This window comes from Camarhynchus parvulus, chromosome 1A (genome assembly GCF_901933205.1).
Source record: "Camarhynchus parvulus chromosome 1A, STF_HiC, whole genome shotgun sequence".
Lineage (NCBI taxonomy): Eukaryota > Metazoa > Chordata > Aves > Passeriformes > Thraupidae > Camarhynchus > Camarhynchus parvulus.
Window position 1 is genome coordinate 31,657,085 of NC_044586.1, and position 18,306 is coordinate 31,675,390.

The 18,306-nt window shown below is 36.4% G+C and overlaps 1 protein-coding gene across 1 annotated transcript in view; it reads right to left on the bottom strand.

Moving 5' to 3' along the window:
• Positions 1-10,672: 10,672 nt before the first annotated feature.
• PTPRQ (protein tyrosine phosphatase receptor type Q) overlaps positions 10,673-18,306 on the bottom strand; it is a 99,233-nt gene continuing 91,599 nt past the window's right edge. The window contains exons 42-45 of the mRNA XM_030960825.1: positions 16,342-16,490; positions 14,373-14,508; positions 11,102-11,225; positions 10,673-10,813 (exon numbers count right to left, since the gene is read on the bottom strand). Of these exons, the coding sequence (XP_030816685.1) occupies positions 10,776-10,813; positions 11,102-11,225; positions 14,373-14,508; positions 16,342-16,490 (447 nt within the window). The 3' untranslated portion in view covers positions 10,673-10,775. The remainder of the gene's footprint in view (positions 10,814-11,101; positions 11,226-14,372; positions 14,509-16,341; positions 16,491-18,306) is intronic.

Sequence of the window (18,306 nt, forward strand, 5' to 3'; positions counted from 1 at the left end):
TACCAAGGCCCTGAGTAACTTGATCAAACTCTGAAGCTGGACCTGGGTTGGATGACCTCCACAGGTCCTTTCCAGCCTAAATTGCTCTAATGCTCTGTTCTAAAGCTGAGCAGGAGCAGTCGTAAGCAACACAGGAAAAAAAAGTTGGGAAAGAAAGGATAGCATAGACATGTTAGGACAGAATCAGAAAGGCAAGGGAAAAATCAAGAAATCAATATCAAAACTCATAAAAATTAAGAAGAAACTTCTAATAAGGTTTGATTTGCAGTATCAAGAGATCAAAGCAGACCTAAACAGAGAGAAAGCCATTTAGAGATGATGCTGGGTTTAATGCCTTTGTCAATTCAAAATACTATTAAAAAATGAAGTGCAATTAGCTGGTTAACAAAATTATTAGCACTAATAACAAAAGTAGAAGGAGTCAGGACAAGACAGAAAAACCAAGAGGTAAAATTATTAGATTAATTTACATGTTAAAACTGGTTCAGCCTCAGGGTAATTAGAGAATTGCCTGAAATTATCTTTACCATTTTCTGATGTCTTTGAGAACAATTGGTAGATGAGTGAGCTTGCGGAGGAGTATAGATGGACAAATGTAAAGCAGAAATGGAAGGAACGGGACTTGTAGACGAGGAGTTCAACCTAAGTTTCTGTGAAAATACTGGAAAATTATACTGGAAAATTAAATATTTGTGTACAGCTCTAAGAATACAAAGGGGCAAATAATGCCAACATGGAGTTGGCATTAAGACTAAGCTGTGCCAAATTATTTTTGTCCTGTCATGATAAGTGCTATGCAATAAGCAGAAATATAGCAGAATATAAGGAGAATAAGCAGAAATTATTTAAATGAAGTTTTTTCTACATTTTCACATGCCATCCTCATATGAACCCTATGAAAATGAAGACTACGTAACGAAACTAATATGCATATTCAACTCAAAGCAGAACTCTTAAATGAGGGACTTGCCAGAGTGCTGGTCTAGGAACTTTGCTTTTAATTAATAACTCATCTGGTTGAATTGAATATGCTTGTCAATATCACAGAGACATCTTGAATGTCGACCTTTTGGAGGACTTGTGTAGATTTCAAATTCTTCATGACCTCAATTTGATGAGGACAAGGGTACAAAAGGAGCATTTTGGGGGGAAGATCACTGCAGAAATCCAAACTGAGTTCCTAGCTAAGTGGTTTCATTCTAGAAGAAGGAAACTGATAGTTACAGTGAGTGGTAAGATGAACATATATCATGCTGTTCAGAAAAAAACCCCACACCCACTAGGACATACAAACAGGTTAGAGGCACATGAGGAACTCCTTCCCTCCTGTTCCAGGCTGGGAAGACTTAGCTGCAATTCCATGTCCATTTTCAGGGACTGCACTGCATCTCAAAACTGGTACAGCTGGTACAACTATAGAAAGCACAGAATGGGAAGACGAAATGCTAACAAGAATGATGAGGTGCTTGGAAACATCGTGTAAATGTTGAATGGATGTGGTGATAAGAGTACAGAGAAGTAAAGGGAAAGTGCTGTCAGTGATCAAGCAAACAGTAAACACTGCTGCAAAGAGGAACAGAGTAAACTGTTGCTCGTGTTTATGTGGATGGAAACAAATAGCTGCAATTAGTTATAACAAGGCAGATTTATGTCAGTGTCCTGATAGAAAGAAAAACCCAGATAGCTTGGCTGCAGAGAAGCAGCAAATCAACTTCTGCTAGAAGTGACACTGCCTTCAAGCAAAATATGCAGATTATGGGACAATGAGATTCCTTTTCTTTGCCCTATTTTGCTGTGCAATATGTTATGATTGTTCCTTATTATGAAGAATTCTACTTTTTTTCGTGGGGATGACTGAGGAGCATTAAAGGTAGAAGAAGAAAAGCAGTCAAGATATCAGTTCTCTTGTGGGGAGGGAGAAGATTCAACCAGGTTCCTGTAATTTTTTTTATTACTGTATTTCAGGTTTTGAATACCTTCCTTCCACATTTCATGTAAGAGCCTGCCCCCCTCAGGGTACATCCCTTTCTGAAGGAATATCTGAATGTTCTTGAAAATGGCACTACTGGGAAAAGACAGATAGTGCATGTGTGATTCCCTGGTGCGATGATTTCCTGAGATGTGATAAACAAGGATAAACAGTTCCCTGTTCTGAATCAAGAAGAAGATGAAAGTAAATCATGGTGTTATTTGAGTGCTTAAGTTAAAAGTCTAGCCGTTTACTTCTGGACTTTTTTTAGGAAGGGAAATCAGAATTAGCAGTTCCAGTTGAATTAGACAACGATTTTTATCTACATCATCAGTCTTTGTTTTTTCCTAAGTCTCATACATAATTTCTGAGAATTCCTTTTTTGAGTTGCTGGTTTTCTTTGTGCTTGGAGTTTGACCACTTACCTGTCAGCTAAGGATTCTGCCCAAGAGTTAAGCACTGTAACATTTAAATGTCCTTGAAATTCTCGAACACAATCCAACTTCTATTTATGTCATTGTTCTTTTCTTAATACCTTTCTTTTTGACCTTCAGACAAAAAAAAAAAAATACAAAAGGTCCATGAATTATGAAGCAGATTGTAATCTACCTGGTCTGTACACCGAAAACTTCCTGTGCCCAAGAGCCACCAGTGTTTCTGGTACACAGAGAAGCAGGAGAGGAGGGCTCATTGGGAAAGGCTGGAATGCAGGAGATTGCTTTGGTTGTCCTGTGAGCTCGCTGCTTCATTGTGGAACATGACTGGGCTGAGTGCCTGGGCTATTCTGATGCTGCTGGCCTCAACAGCTTCCCCTGACTCACTTCCTCCCAAAGGCAGGGTTTGGATTACCCAGCAATGCCAGCAGACCCTCACTGCCAGTCATGTGCTATGTCTTTGGCATGGAACTTCATTTGAATTGTGTGTGACCTGTGTGCAGCACAAGGCTAGCCTCTGCTGAAATACAGAGCCTAAAATTATTCTTGCAGTCCTTCTCCAGAAAGAACTGTACATAGTTCTTCTACAGTATATACTGTATTGATTTCCTAAATGTGATTGAAAATATCCTGTATAGATTCCCAAGACTTGTTTAAAAATAGAAAGTGTAATACAAAACATAATTTAATTTGATTTGTATTTGCTTAGAAATGACGCCATAAAGTCTTGCTCACAGATTAACATATTTGAAAGATGAACCCTTTAAGATGAACCCCTTAGCCAAGTTCATCAAAGCCCCAAACTCTGACTTTTATTCGGAATTTCTCTCTCAGGAAAAAGAAAAACATCACATGATGCTGGATATAAATGTAGTATTTCTGTACATAATTAATGCAGTATTTTTTCTCCTAAGAATTTTAATACATGTATTTCAAGTACATCATTCAATGTACTTTTGCTGAGTACAAGGCTCTTTTCATACAGATATTGGCTCAATTATCATGTTTTTTTCAAGCTCATGTCTAAGTTTTAAATCCTTCTGGAATTGACACCAGCTGTCCATTTTGACATTTTTTGTTAGTTTTATCTCAATAGAAGCTTTCTTCTTCTTTCAGCTGTTGGAGAAATTTTGTTTTACAAAGTCTACTTAACAACACTACTGAACTTTCTTCCTGGTTTTGGAGAACCAGATAATATGAGAGCCCAAAGCTTATTTTTAAAATCAGAATCAATTACTTCTGTAGATTCAAGACTTAATGGTCAAAAAACAAGCTTGTCACACCTGACATGACTGATTTAGATTTCCTTTTAGTTTCCAGAGCTTGAGTAGCTGCTTGTGCATGATTACATAATAAAGGATGTGTGGATGTAATATATTGTAACAATGATCACAAGCTAGAAAAAGTGATCAGCAGTTAATTCTTGTAATTTTTGTAATTTTTCTAGTATTCCAGACACAGAGCTGGGAGATTTTTTCTCAAACACTGAAAAAGAAGGAAGATGCCTTGGTTGATAACTACCTGCTTTACTCCTGAAGTGCAGATTTGGAATCTTTCCAGAAAGATGAAGTTTGTTCCATCCAAAATCTCTCTTAGCTAATGCCCTTCATCTTGGGAGCCACTGCCTGCCACAGGTTCTTCCTTGTCAAGGCAAGAGAACTGAAGGGATGATGAAAGCTAAGTAAAGCATGAGCACTGTGTTGCAGTGATGCCATCCATAGTGACCCTTAACAATCTTCTGGCCATTTATTTGGTTGGGATAGAGAAGGAATCTATTACTTTGATGCTATTTTTAGTTGCTACAGAAGGTGCACAAAGACGTTTTGGGAGAAACTGGTTTCCCCCAGAGCTTTCAAGTACAAATACATATGACACATAAGTGTTAGGAAAAAAGGTTAGACAGGTATTTTTGTATTGAAATTGAGTGATCTGTTTCAGACATGCAAAGTCATGAAAACTTAGAACTAAGAACAGACTTTCTCCCACATTAGCAGAAGACCATCTTCTTCTGACTGCCAGCTGGCACTGGTAGTGATGCCAGGGATCCCTTCTGGTTTTAGAGAGAGCACACCAGCATGCAGGAGGGGAATGTTTGTCTCATTAAATTTTGACAGAATTATATAGCTGAAGCATTAATCATCATTAACCAGCAACCTGATATGTCCTCAAAACCTGCTTTGGAGTGCCAAGATAGGATAATAGGAACTGGAAGGGCAAAAAGAATGGTAAAATGTATTAATGTATCTGCTTTCATGACCATTCAGTCATATTTTTGGTGTACAGGATATTTAATAGATATGTTTTCTTACAATAATGGCCGCATTACAGGGTGTAGGAGTATCCTTTAGGAATTACAATAAACTGGCTATTATGACAAAACATTTTTAATCAAAGATCCTTCTAGTGGCTGTTTTATCAGGACAGCTCACTACTTTCCTAAGACAACCTGTAACTATTTAAAAGTCATATCTCTGAATCCCCACTTTGAAAGAGGACGAAAAAAAGACACAAAAGACAGAAATGTGTCAAAACTTACGTGCACTTTAAGTGCAAACCATGAAGAAGACAGAAAGCCTTTATAAGTTAAAAGCACTATTAATACCAGTTAAACAAGAGGTTTGCTTCTTGGTGTCCTAAGCAATGGAGATGGGTTGCTGACATTGATGACCACAACCTGAATTTTCTTGTTCATCTTAGCAGAGAAAGGTTAGGATGATACTCCTACATATAAATGTCAGACAGCTTTGAGAACATTTTCTAGACTCCCTGAATGGGACAATGCATTGTCAGATAGCTATCTTGTTCTCAAAGAGAGTAGGATTACATGCTAGGCAGCCACTCTCCTCAGGTCAATTCCTTGCCCAGGCATGGAGCGCAGCATTGTGCTAGTGCAGCTCAGTAAAGGATTCTGTGCACAATATGCAAGCCCAGATTCACACTCTGTGTATTGTGTCTCTAATACTGACAGAGAATTAGTAGAATTCTCTAAGAAAACTAGTTAGATGGAGCTATTGTGAATCCAAAGAGAATGCAGATAGATGAAAACGCACAGTTCTATAACTGCTTTATGCTGGATTCTGAGAAAGGGATTACCCATATAGGAATCAAATTAAAAGTGAATTAATGTTATTTTGTGAATGCATATTATTCCCAACTGGTGAGCACATGCAGATAGCAGACTGAGGGGAAGAGAAGGATGTACAGGTTTAATTAGTTTTATGCTTGTGCCTCCATGAATGGAAGAAAATCTTCCTTGTCTATACACTGTCTGTCGATGTTCTGCACTTGTGGTGTCAAAGTATTTGTTTCTATATTTAAGATTACTGAAAGATTTTACTAAATAGAGTCCTTTGTTCCTCACTAAGTTGAATCACAAAGGATGTTACCAGCTGCCATAGTAGGTGTTACCTGCATTTGTGTTTTCCAAGTAAACCAGGGGCATTTTATGGTAAAGCTTATTTAAGTTCATTCCTGCATGGATGGCAAGAGTTCCCTGCACCATGCATTACTCAGGTTGTCATATTGTCCCAAATATGCTCTGTGTGCTCCAGGACACACCCCCTGCTCAGCAGGCTTCACGGAATGCAACTGTGAATGGTACAGCTTTAGCTACATATTAGGTTTCCTGTATCCAAGTATTCTTTTTATATCATACAGAACTCCATCTCCTCCAAAATATTTTGGGAACATCCTTGTAAAACTTCCCCCAGCTCTCACAGTACTGACTGTAAGGAGTACTGGAACAGTTTATTCATTATTACAGTAGATAGCTGGCTGCAGCTGTCATCCTACAAAAAGATCACCCTGGTAACACCAATCAACAAGCAGAGTAAGATGATCCAAATATATCTGAAACCTTCTAAATGTTGTCTTTCAACTGAAATATAGACTCACAACTTCACTGCAAGCTGCCTGATGATGTGGGATCTATGAAATGTGTGAAAAGCCATTGATTTTCAGTTTTGTTTACATAGAATCTCAGAAAGGGCCTACATGATAAGGGAGCTGTGAGAAGAAACAAAATTAGTAATTACTTCAACATTTTTTGGGAAAAGTTATTGGGAAAAGAGAATCTCCATGCAAACTATCAAACGCTGAATCCATCCTTCTTCCTCCAGCTCACACTGAACAATGACGAGTACTAAAATTTATACCGGAATTTATTTTAGCAGTAAGGGGAACTTCTGGATAGGAAATCAGCTTACCTTTACAACAGAGCTGATGCTGCAAAGATGTGCCACAGGTAACATAGCTCAGCTCTGGAACCACAGAAATAGCTTTGCCTGGTAATCACAGCTACAGAAAAGATAAGGCAGAATTGAACAGGAGTCAGAGCAAAACCAAGGCTGATATTCCATGATGTCATCTGGAAACCAACTCATGGGAAAGAGACGGAGGGAAGGTTTGCAGTAAGACCACACCTCTAAGACCACTACCTGCAGTACTGGAATCCACATGACCCATACTACTGTTTGCAATTCCTTCTAATATAGTCACATACAGATAAGAAACACAACATTAGAAAAGAGAACATGGAGAACAATGTTGGGAGGAATTGGGTTTTTTTGACACAGTAGAGTGGTGACACAACAGTCACAGAGAAAAGGTTGAAACAGAGCACCACCTTTCAGCACATTTTCTCTGACTCATTTCCTTAAAATCAAAACCAACAAAGACATCTTCAGTGCTATGTGTCAGTGGTTTCCAGTTACAGTCTATTGTATTCAATGCATTGCAGCAATGAATGGGCACATAACTTAGATATAAAACAACCCTGAATTCATTATTACCATGTGTATATCCTCTAAAGCAGTGGATAATTAAATATTTGTCATATGTCTTAAAAGAAAAATTATTTTGGTTCTATTTTTATGGAGTATTTCCATGGATAGACAATGATCTTGTGTTATGCTTAACATATGTGTAGCCCTCTAAAACAGGTACTTCTCAAATTTTATTTTCAGGAAAAAAATTTCTGTTTACAGACTTCACAGGACTTTGTATCCTGAATGTCAGCAAATTCATATCCACATCTAGGTTGTTTTTCAATTTCTGTATGCAACCAAGAAGCTCCCTGTCATGCTACCTTAGTATGAAATATGATTCACTCATTGTTCTTTGCTGATTTCCTTAGTAACTGCTTAAGATCATACTCTATATTGCAGCAATATATAGATGGTACTACACAGATAAGTCACATTATTAATCTTTCACATAATGTTAAGAAAATAAATTACTGAATAGATCCATATATGCAGTAAAATCACAATTATGTTTATCAACTCTTTTAATAGTATAAGAAGTGCTTAAAATTCAACAAGAACTTAATGTTCTGCTCTCTTAATGTTCTGTCACCTGTGTGAACAGAACAAGTCAGTACTTTAAGGGCACTGACAGTAGTCAATTGTCCAGCAGAACTGGCTATAAATACATATATATATATATATATATATATATATATATATAAATATTGCTTCTTCTCTGTATGGAGATATCTCAGTCTCTAGAAATTTCCAAGATAATTTAATAGAGTGTGACCTAATTTCAATAATCCTGTAGAATTTCTGATTTTTTTCTCCAATTTTTATTAATTCTCTTTCTAATTTTGGCAGAGTACACTCTTGCTATATTAATAGTGCCGAGAATTTGTAGAAAATTGAGTGGTGACATTAAAAATGAATGGATGGGCTGCTTCATATTTATGAATATATTTTTAAAATAGCTATTGGACAAATTCTGCTTGACTCCAGCTCTGTGGTGCTGTCAGTAGCACCACCATAGGGAAGGGTTATTTCAAAAGGGAAGGAGGGATGGAAGACAAAAATTCTTCCTTCATAACTGAGCTGAGGTCTAGAGAAATTTCTTGATATATGGATGCTCCTCTATCCCTGTAAAGCATTGGCAGACACACAGGAAGCTTCAAACTACTAAAAACCAGTACTTGGAGAGAATTGCTTGGAGATACTTCTTTCCCTGACCATGTACCTTATGAGCTGTGGCCAGTTCATGCTGAATATTATCTTTTACCCTGGAGACAATGCAAAATGCATCAAGGTGGCATATATCAGATTGCTTATGTCAAATTGCACAGTAAAGTACTTGAATTACTTTTCATAGAGAAAAGTGAGTCCCATTTTCTGTCAGGCAAGCTTGTTCCTGAATGCAGTGTAACCCATAGTGCAACTATAGGCAGGTCCCCTAAAGGAGTGTATAGAATCTTCACCATTAAGTATTTCATAAAAGCCAGAGGACACTTAAGCACATTTAGAACTTCTGGAATTGCATCTCTGAGTTGCATAAAGCTTAGGTTTTTCCTGCAGATATTCCACCATTGTGGATATAAGACTATACAAGATTATGACTCTATAATGTCAATTTATCACAGTGCTCCCTGAACTGCTACCAAGTACAACCACAAATCATGAAAAACATCTGTAAGTCCCTATAAGCAATTTGTCAGAATACTTTAAAGTACATGTATAATAAATGAAGAATACATGTTTCATAGGAACCAAATGAAACTAGAGCTGCACCGAATGCTTTGCCAGAGACTTGAACAGCTGTGGACATCACCTCTCTCTCCCCCTATCAAGCTTTAAAAGGCATTGTTTTCTTTTTAGCCTGACAGGTGATGTTTACAATACCGTTGATCTTCCTAAAAGACAGATTGCCCAAATATCTCTGTAGACCACTTCTACCTCCTTGAATGCTGTCTTCTAATTTTCATTTTAGATATTTGGCTGGCATTTTCTGCAAAATTACAAAGGATCTTCACTGTACCACCCTTGCCAGTTTCTAAAAACACCGTTGTTTAGTTCTGAAAATATACCACGTTACCTTCTGCATAGCATTTTCTGTCTGGAAGCTACAGTGAAGAAATGGAAATGTTTGTTCACTGACTATTCTGTTCAGAGTGTGCACACAAGAACAGTCCCTCACATACATATTTCAGGGCTCCAAAGAGTTTTGCCTGAATTCCCTGAGCTTGATGCCTCAACAAGACAGCTTTGACTTCTGTCTAAACACAATATAAGATGGCAGTTCCAAAGTCTTTTTGCTATTATGTTTTGCACCTCACATTAAGGTCACAGTTTCATTGTTATTCAGAATGATGATACATTTCTTTACCTGAGAAAAACTTAGCAATCAACCCTCCCCCCCCAATAACAGCGATTAAATACTGCCATTTCCATGTAAAACCAGGGCACACAGTTTCATTATCTCTCTAGTCTTCCTAATCTACTAATTTTTGCTTTTCTTCTCAGACACAAGCTTCCTGCCTCTCTCATTCCTGTTTCAGATCTATTTACAATAATAACAATAATCATTGTATCATCATCATTGGAAGATGTTTTCTCTTAATAATTCTCTAGACATTAGCTCCCATAATTTTCAATGTCTGCAGTGATTTCCCAAATCCGAAGAAGGTGCAAAAACATTTTTACTTGACAACCATATTATAAAATACATAGATATTAAAATTTGAGCAACCTTTCAAAATGCTGAATAGTGTTATATTCAAGAAAGGTGAATGAATTCTAAGCATTCTATTACAAAACTCAATCTAGCATTCATTATAACAGATAATAGATTTATAGTTTTACTTTGTTTTATATGCTTGAAAAACTAGCAGGAATGTAAAACACTTTTTTTTCTGCACAGAACATATGCAATCATCATTATGTATTTAAAAAAACCCAACCTGCTGAATATAAAATAGTTTAAATAGCCCCAAGTGTCCCTGAAGAGCTACTGTGTGCTGTGTAAAAGCTGAATAATCCTCCCCATGTCAGAAGGTGACTCTTCAGCTGTTCAGGATCATGAGCTGATGTACTACCACTTGTAAAAAAAATATTCAAAACACAAGAACATACAGTTAGGTAAAGATCGTTGTGATGGTCTTGGAATTAATCTGCAAGAACTGACAACACTGAAACCAATCTATCAAGAATGAGTAAAGAAACCTTAGCTTTTACTTAAAACCAAAACACACAGAACACAGCAAATTCACACCAAAGTAGGTTCAATGGAAATATTAATTTTTACATCCTATTTGGCTCATTTTTCTTTTACAAAGATAGTTTAGCAAAAAGGAATGTGTTCAAATACACTTTAAATACATACTGAAAGCACTATTTATATAACACCCGAAGTGCAGTCTGTGCAAAAGTACTCCAAACCATTATTGCTCAGTGTTCTGAATAAAATACTTTAACTTATTCATGAAGGCACATTGATAGAAGAAAAGATGTCTCGATCATCTGTGTTTCCTTTAATCAACAAAATAGGGGAATTCGCTTTGGCCCCTGTGCTTAGAAAAATATTACTTTGATTTTCAAAATCTCCTTTTCTGTAATATTTACTCCTAGTATTTACATGGTTGTTTCTTCCCATTCAAGCTCCACATCACCTGCAGAAGAAACAGATATATTAAATTAGCCTACCTTGTAAACAAATAGTAACTTATGGCAAAGAACTGTTTTTCACAGAATTTAAAAGGTCTTGCATGGAAAAAGGTGGGGAAAGCTTGAGCAATGACCATTATTGTGAGGGGGAATAAAGAGCAGCAAAAGGCTAGATATTAATACTTTTAAAGCAAAAAAAGCATGTCAAAGGACTTTTTTGCTGCTTCTTAGTCTGGAAAAGTCATTGCACCTGCTGTGAAAAAATAATTTGGACACAGGCTGTATCTCCTTACCTTCCATGGCATCCAGAGAGTCCATCTTTTGCAGTGCGGAATAATTTACAAAACATAAGGGCTGACTACTTCCCTTGGTTGTCAAGAGATCCAATACACATTGATGCAAAAATATATATTGTGCCTGCAAGATGAGAATTTAAAGATGCTTGATTAGAAGAAAAATCTACTTGTAATACCAAAAAGCCTTTTAACTTTTTCTATAACACCTAGAAAATCTCAAAGTAACTGCAGTTTAACTCAGCAACCTCAGTACTTTGGTGACCATATTGTATATGCCTGATCTGATTTCAATTATTATGAAACATAATGCTTTAAATTTGCCAAAACATATTAATCCTTATGAACAGTAAGATATATGAAATTAGACTAACCGTTACTGAGACTAATAGACTACTCCACAATTTTCTGTGAATGTTTATTCTATGAAAAGACATTTTGTCATGAGGTGCAGACTTAAGAAACTGAACCATATGAATGTAATATCTAGATAAGAAAATTTTTCTCTTTCTACCATAGAGAAAACCAGCAGGGTGCACTCAAATGCAGAAGTTCAAGTAAATCTAAACCTATATGTTCTAGGACCTTGCACCAGTGCTAGGAGCAAATTAACCCAGTATTTTGAGTGATACTTCCTGAGCTGTAGCCTCATTTTTAACATACAATAACACAAACAGTGAGCAACTAAAGTTAATTTGACACTTTTAAGGACATAAAGTCTGAAAATAAGAAGACAAAATAAGGCAATGTAAGAATGAAATAAAGGAATGAAAACAGACAGAAATATAATAAATGGATTAAGCATATATTCACATAGGAGAAGTATTGTATATGTAGATGCAGAAAATAAGCCAGGTACATTCAGATTAGAAGAGACCTCTTGAGACCGCCTGGTGCAACAACCCACTGCTCAAGCTGGGTCAGCTAAAACATTTTGCCCAGAACCTTGTTGAGATGGATTTGGAATATCTGCACCAAAATCATACTATTACCCTTGACTTTTGCACAGGTAAAAATATTTATGCAACTTTTTGTCTCAGTAATTGCTATTTTGTTTCAGAACAGCCATCAATTTGCAATTCAAGTATCTCAGATATATGAGAGAAATTTGCTTACATAGATAAAAGTTACTGCCACAGCTCCAGAACTGTGGGTAATTAAAACAGCTTTTCACAGGTCCTCTGAAGCATGTAGCACCATTACACCTTTCAATAACTTTCTTAGTGAAATAAATGCATGACATTACTTCAAACTAGCCCTTGTATTTGGCAAGAAGATAAACTTTGATATGTCTGCTGAACAAACATGGATTTCTAGAATGAAGGTCTTAAATTTCAGTGGAGTTTAGATTGGTTATTCCAGTTCAGAATGCAGCCTCTGAAAGCTCTGTAATCTCTTGCAGTCATACAGCAACTTCTGATGATGTAGCAATGAAAATCTTTCAGGGTTTGCCAGGGGAGAGTGAAGCAGGCTACCTGGGCTATTTATGTCTAACTAGATATTTTCTCAGTGAGAAACAATGACAGTCTTACCTATTCTCATCCATTGATTACAGTAACATATTGTGACTTTGTTAAAAAAAGGAATATTATTTTGAAGCTATAAACAAGCAAAATACAGGTCCAAGAGCAATCAGCTTTTATTTATCTTACTCATAGATCTTACAGACAGCTTTACTGAGGGATTTCTATACTGAGTTCTGGGAAGGAATTACTCCCCTCTTTTATATCTTCTGTGCTGATCACATAAAATCTGATTAATAGGCAATTCAACAGTGTTTTATAACAGAACTCTCAAACAGCTTGACTTTTGAATCCACCATAAAACTTTACAAGATTGATTCCCTTTGGGCAAGTTCTGTTGCTGACCTGACTTTTGTAGTCTTGCAAATATGAGCTAGAAATGACCTGGACAGAGAACAGGCTATCTCAGAATTTTGCAGCTAGCATACAGATGGATACTTGATTTGTTAGAAAATCTGAACTCTGACACCAACATCTTGTACCGCATTTTGGCACGCCTTTTCCTAGCCCCTGCCAAAACATTCAAATGAAGAGATACAGAAAAATGATGCATGTTTTAAAAACATAAAATGATATTATCGAATGTCTCACTGTTTTAAGATTTTATTTTGGGAGTGCTCCCATTATATTGCCCTCCAGCCTTTGATTTATGTCTAGATGATTCTACTTCTAGTCAAAAAAGTAAAACAAGAACCAAAAAATATTCCCAGAATTCATCATCACAAGAAAGTACTGGCAATTGTTTAGTTGCATCAAAACTTCAAAAGGGAAAATTTAGAACACATGGTATCCAGACTGCACCTTACAAGATACATCATGTCAGAATTTCACCAGAATGTCCCATAAAATCTTCTGAAGAAAGACTTACTGCTTTGTGCATTCTGACTCACTTTTTACATATTCCGATGTGATATGGAATAGCAGAATTTCATTCCAAATGGAGCAAGTGTCCTTATATTAAAATCAATTTAAATCTATCAGCCATGTGGAAGTTCATCCTAAAATTACTCATCCATACTGAGAAGTTGGTAAATCATCCTGTAGACTTGAAGGCTTCGGGCTGCCCTGGGTTAGATCTGGCCAGCAGAAGACTTATGCCAGAAACCTTATCCAAACAAAGCTGATTTCTGTTCCACTGGGCATTTAGGATCAGCTTTAAATTCTAATATTATTTCTTTACATATACTCAGAATTCCAGATACAGCAGAAGGAAGTCTTCCTCACCAGCAGGTCATCACTGACTACTGTCCATACAAAATAAGTCTGCTAGAAATGTCCTTTTTCTAGACCCAAAACCCACCATTGATTTGAAACAATTTGAAATCTGTGATTAAATCCATTCATATGTACTATTTTATTTGAAGCGATTGAAAAAGAATCAAGGAATCAATAATGAGTTCAAAGATAAATGAATATTTTAAAGTTTGGTGGACTATGCCACATATGCATACACAAAAAATACACTAAAGAAGTAAATTAAGACAAATTAAGTAGAGAGTGAGAAATTATTATTTAGGTTTAAAAATAAATAGCACTCTTTTCAGCATTTGTCAAGACTTTGCTGGCTAAGTGCACTTAGGTAGATACAGACATTATACTTCCACAGTGCCTAAAATAAATAAAAGCAGGATTTGGCAGAAAATGTATTATACAGCAGATTGTTATTAGCTTTATAGTCTTGTTTTGTAGATCATGTGAAGAGATGACTAATTTTTCAACAACAGGAAAACAGAACAGATAAGTCTTACCAGGTTTTGTACCATACACATCCTTTCACTTCTTAGCTCAGCTACAAGTCCGTAGATATCCACAAAGTCATGGTCATTTACATGTTGGGTTAAATGGTCAAGTGCAATATAAACACCTGTTCTTCCAACACCAGCACTGCAAACATGATAAACAAGATAAAATAAAGCTTTTATGTTAATGTTTTCAGCATTTTCTTAAAATATTCAGGATAAATTGTTTACTGTGAAAAGAAAAGCTCTTCAAACAAAACCTAAATATTTTTTTCAGCATTTACATCTTGTGAATTTCTTTCTGAATTGGATCAAGTGAAATCTGGATTTGAGCCATTTTCTAATTTTGATTTCACATTTTCATAATTTTTGATTTCTCATTATCATCAGATAAATGCAATATTACATATTTATATGTTCATATGACCCAAACCTGTTTGAGTGGAAAAAGAAAAAAGATCTTGTAGCTTTTCTGTGAGTTTTCTAGAGCTCATTAATTGAGAGAGAAAAAAAATCACAAGATTTTGTGAAATCACATTGGGATTCTGTAATACTTTCTGTATTTGAGACAAAATAACATGGGATCTAGAAAAAAAATTTAAAAGAAAATGCTTTTAAAAGGAGGATGAGTGTGCAAGACATGCTGGTAGGTAGTGTTTTATTTCAAGGTCTTATAATGAATAGGATTGTTTCCAAATTACTATCAGACTTCTCTGCAATTGGTGTAATAAATGCAGGGTATATTACTGCAGATAATCAAGAGATGTATAGCAGAACTCTTGAGCTTGCAATATCTAATGAGCAAAAAGTAATGAATGAGTTTTCTGGATATGAGAATACACAGTAATGCTTTATAACCATCAGGAATTTGAGCACAGGTGGAGTATCAGAACCATGCTGGCCTCTTTATATATCTTCATTCTGAAAAGAATGTAGGGTTCCTGGCAGAGAGCCCCATAGAATACAAGCGTCCTGAAAACATGAAGACTGTGTTGTTCTCCCCTGTCATAGTCTCTCTGGCCCTTGCAGTAGAGGGAAATGTTCATCAAAGACAGCAATATTAAATGAGTAAGGCTTTACTACCCTTTGTGGGTGGCACCTACAGGATGCTGAGGACAAATAATAATAACTCCCATACACGATAAAGTGGAAAAGATTTGTAGCATCAAAGCCATCTTTTCCTTCCACTAATTTCCAGACTCACACCAAGTGAGAACAAGGCAAAGACTCAGTAGCAGACCTATGATCCCTTTTAGATCCCTTTTAGTTCAGATCTCTTTTATGGAGCATGCCCACACATTCAGTGGGAACACTGACCTGCACAAAATGCAGGTCACACTCATTGGTTTTGTCAAGACTTAGGCCTCCCCACACACTCACTCTTTGAAACAGAAGTTTAAGGGTGTTAATGAAACCAGTGGAAACTGTGACAGCTGAACACCTTTAACCACCAGACCATTTATTTAAGAGCCTAAATATAGGTTTTAACTGTTTATGGGCATCCAAGTTTGAAATCTGGCCCATGCAAACCCTTATTTCTATTTGTCATTCTCTGTGGCTTCAAATAGTTTCTTCCTTATCATATGTGACCTATACATTTAAAATATATTTTTAATAATTGCTTCTTAAGAAGAACTCGAATTATAATAGAAGTAATTTAAACCAATACATGTCATTTGCTATTCCTCTTCTCATGATTAAAGAGAAAAATGGAGAAAAATCCAGCAATACTTTATGGTAATGTTTGGAGCTATTATTTCCCTGACATCACCTCAATGAACTTCCATAAATGGCAGAACAAACATTGGTATTTTACCTTCTAGAAAGGAGTAAGAAGGACTGCTAGAGAAACATTCACCTCTGTCCATCCTAGAATCATTACTGTGCACTCAGCCTCCATTTTTGGGCAACTTCCCTGTGCATCATTACACACTTGAGATTCAAATCTACCAAACAATAGTTTGGTGAATATATTTACCTGCAGTGCACCACCATTGGTGTGCTATCATGTGCTCGACTTGCACGGATGAGTTTTACAAAATGGATAATTGGCGCAGTAGTTTCAGGGACTCCATGTTCTGGCCAAGAAGTGAAGTTACACTGCCGCACCATCATGCAGTCTCCATGCTGAAAAATACATAATAATGCAGTTTTTACAGAAGAAATGCTACAGAAGAATCAGTAAGGTACATGTAGCCTTCTCAGTATTTTCACGTAAAAAATAAAGTGAGAATAGCATAATAATTATAAGATTACTGGCATGAAGGGATAATTTGCTGTGCACAGAACTTCTGGCACATTTTTTGAGGGATAGCATCAAGTCCATCTTTCAGGAAGTATTAGTGTTTTCAGAAGTGACTCTTCATTTGACTTTAGTAATTATATCTATAATTTGTAGATTGCAGGTTGAAGTTTCTATGGCTCATTTAGAAATTTAGTGAGCTGGGATGACAAATTTTTTGAGGAAAAAGCAACCACTCTAAGACTGATCCAATGTGGTAAAGGCAAACACACATACACTGGGTGAACACAAATATATTTTCTTTCATTCTCTCTCAATCAGAGCAGCAGCAACAGTAACCTCAAAAAAGAGGTTATGATCTAATACCCAGATTACTTTTGAAGGATGTAAAAATGAAAGAACAGGATCATGCCAAAGGTCTGTCTACATCAGTATGCTCTTTGCAACAGTAGTCAAGAAAAAATGTTAGGCAGCATTATAAAAAATGACAACAATGTAGCTGTAGTTCCCCAGAATATCCTTTCCATTCTTAATAGTTTGTGACTTGTGAACTGCCTCAGTGAGAGACAGGAAATGGAAATTTAATAGTACTCATCAATATTTTCTTCTACTAATTTATATAGATTTTTTGAATCCCTGTAAGTTTGTAGCCTTCACAATATCCTGCAGCAAGGAGTGCCACAGTTTAAACAACTGTTGTGTAATGAAACAGTTTCTATTTTTTCAAATTGCTTTTGAACCAATCACTTGCTTCTTTCATATTGTAAGAAATACTGAACAATGGTGAACAATTATATGTAGCAACTACTTTGTAGTTGTACTATTATTTTTAAACTGATCAACATAAAAAATGGAAGAGAAACTCACAATGGCAATGATTTTGAGTTATTTGCTTCACATATGCTTTTTATCTTCACTGGAAGATCATCAAGCTTTCACCCATTTGTGAAAGGATGTACAATCTTAAAACCAGCGATACAGCAAATTTAATGATGTACTTATAAACGGCATAGCTTTTTGTGCAGGGCAGTTCAGCTACAGTAAATGGATCACCCAGTCAATTCAGATTATCTTCTTTTCATCCTCACCCTTGTTAACACAAGTGACTTGGCATTTTACTGGAATTCATTTTTATTCTAAATAGTCCTTTTTCCAGTCTTGCTTCTCTGTGTTCCATTTTTAGCAGAAAAAAAAAAAAGGTGTATTTTCTCTCAGTCATTTTTAAACATTCAGTTTATCTGTTCTGTGTGCACAGCATATCCCTATGGGGTGACTGCTGAGACCAGCCCCTACCTGCTGTGTGCCCTTTGTCACAAGCACATGGCACAGGATGGTAATGCCTGCATTAGCACAGCCAAGCTCAGGTCTAGGATCTGGCTGCACTACTTACAACACAAATCAATTCTGGGAATGCAAAAGAAAGGTGACTTAATTTTGGGTCTTTATTCTCAGATTGTTTTTTGAGCCCACCTGCTGTTCTGAGTTAATGCTGGGTTATAATTTTTCCAACACGTGGAAACTGCAGTTGTGGGTCATGACAAAGATGAAGATCTCTGCTGTACCCCTGCTCCTCCTTCCCAGCACAAAGCGTAGGAGTAATACTGATGATTCTTATTCATATTGGGTGAATCTCCTGGGGGTGGAGGCCAATGGCTGGTGGTACAATGCAAAACAGCTGCACCAGAGAATCTTGCCCTTTAA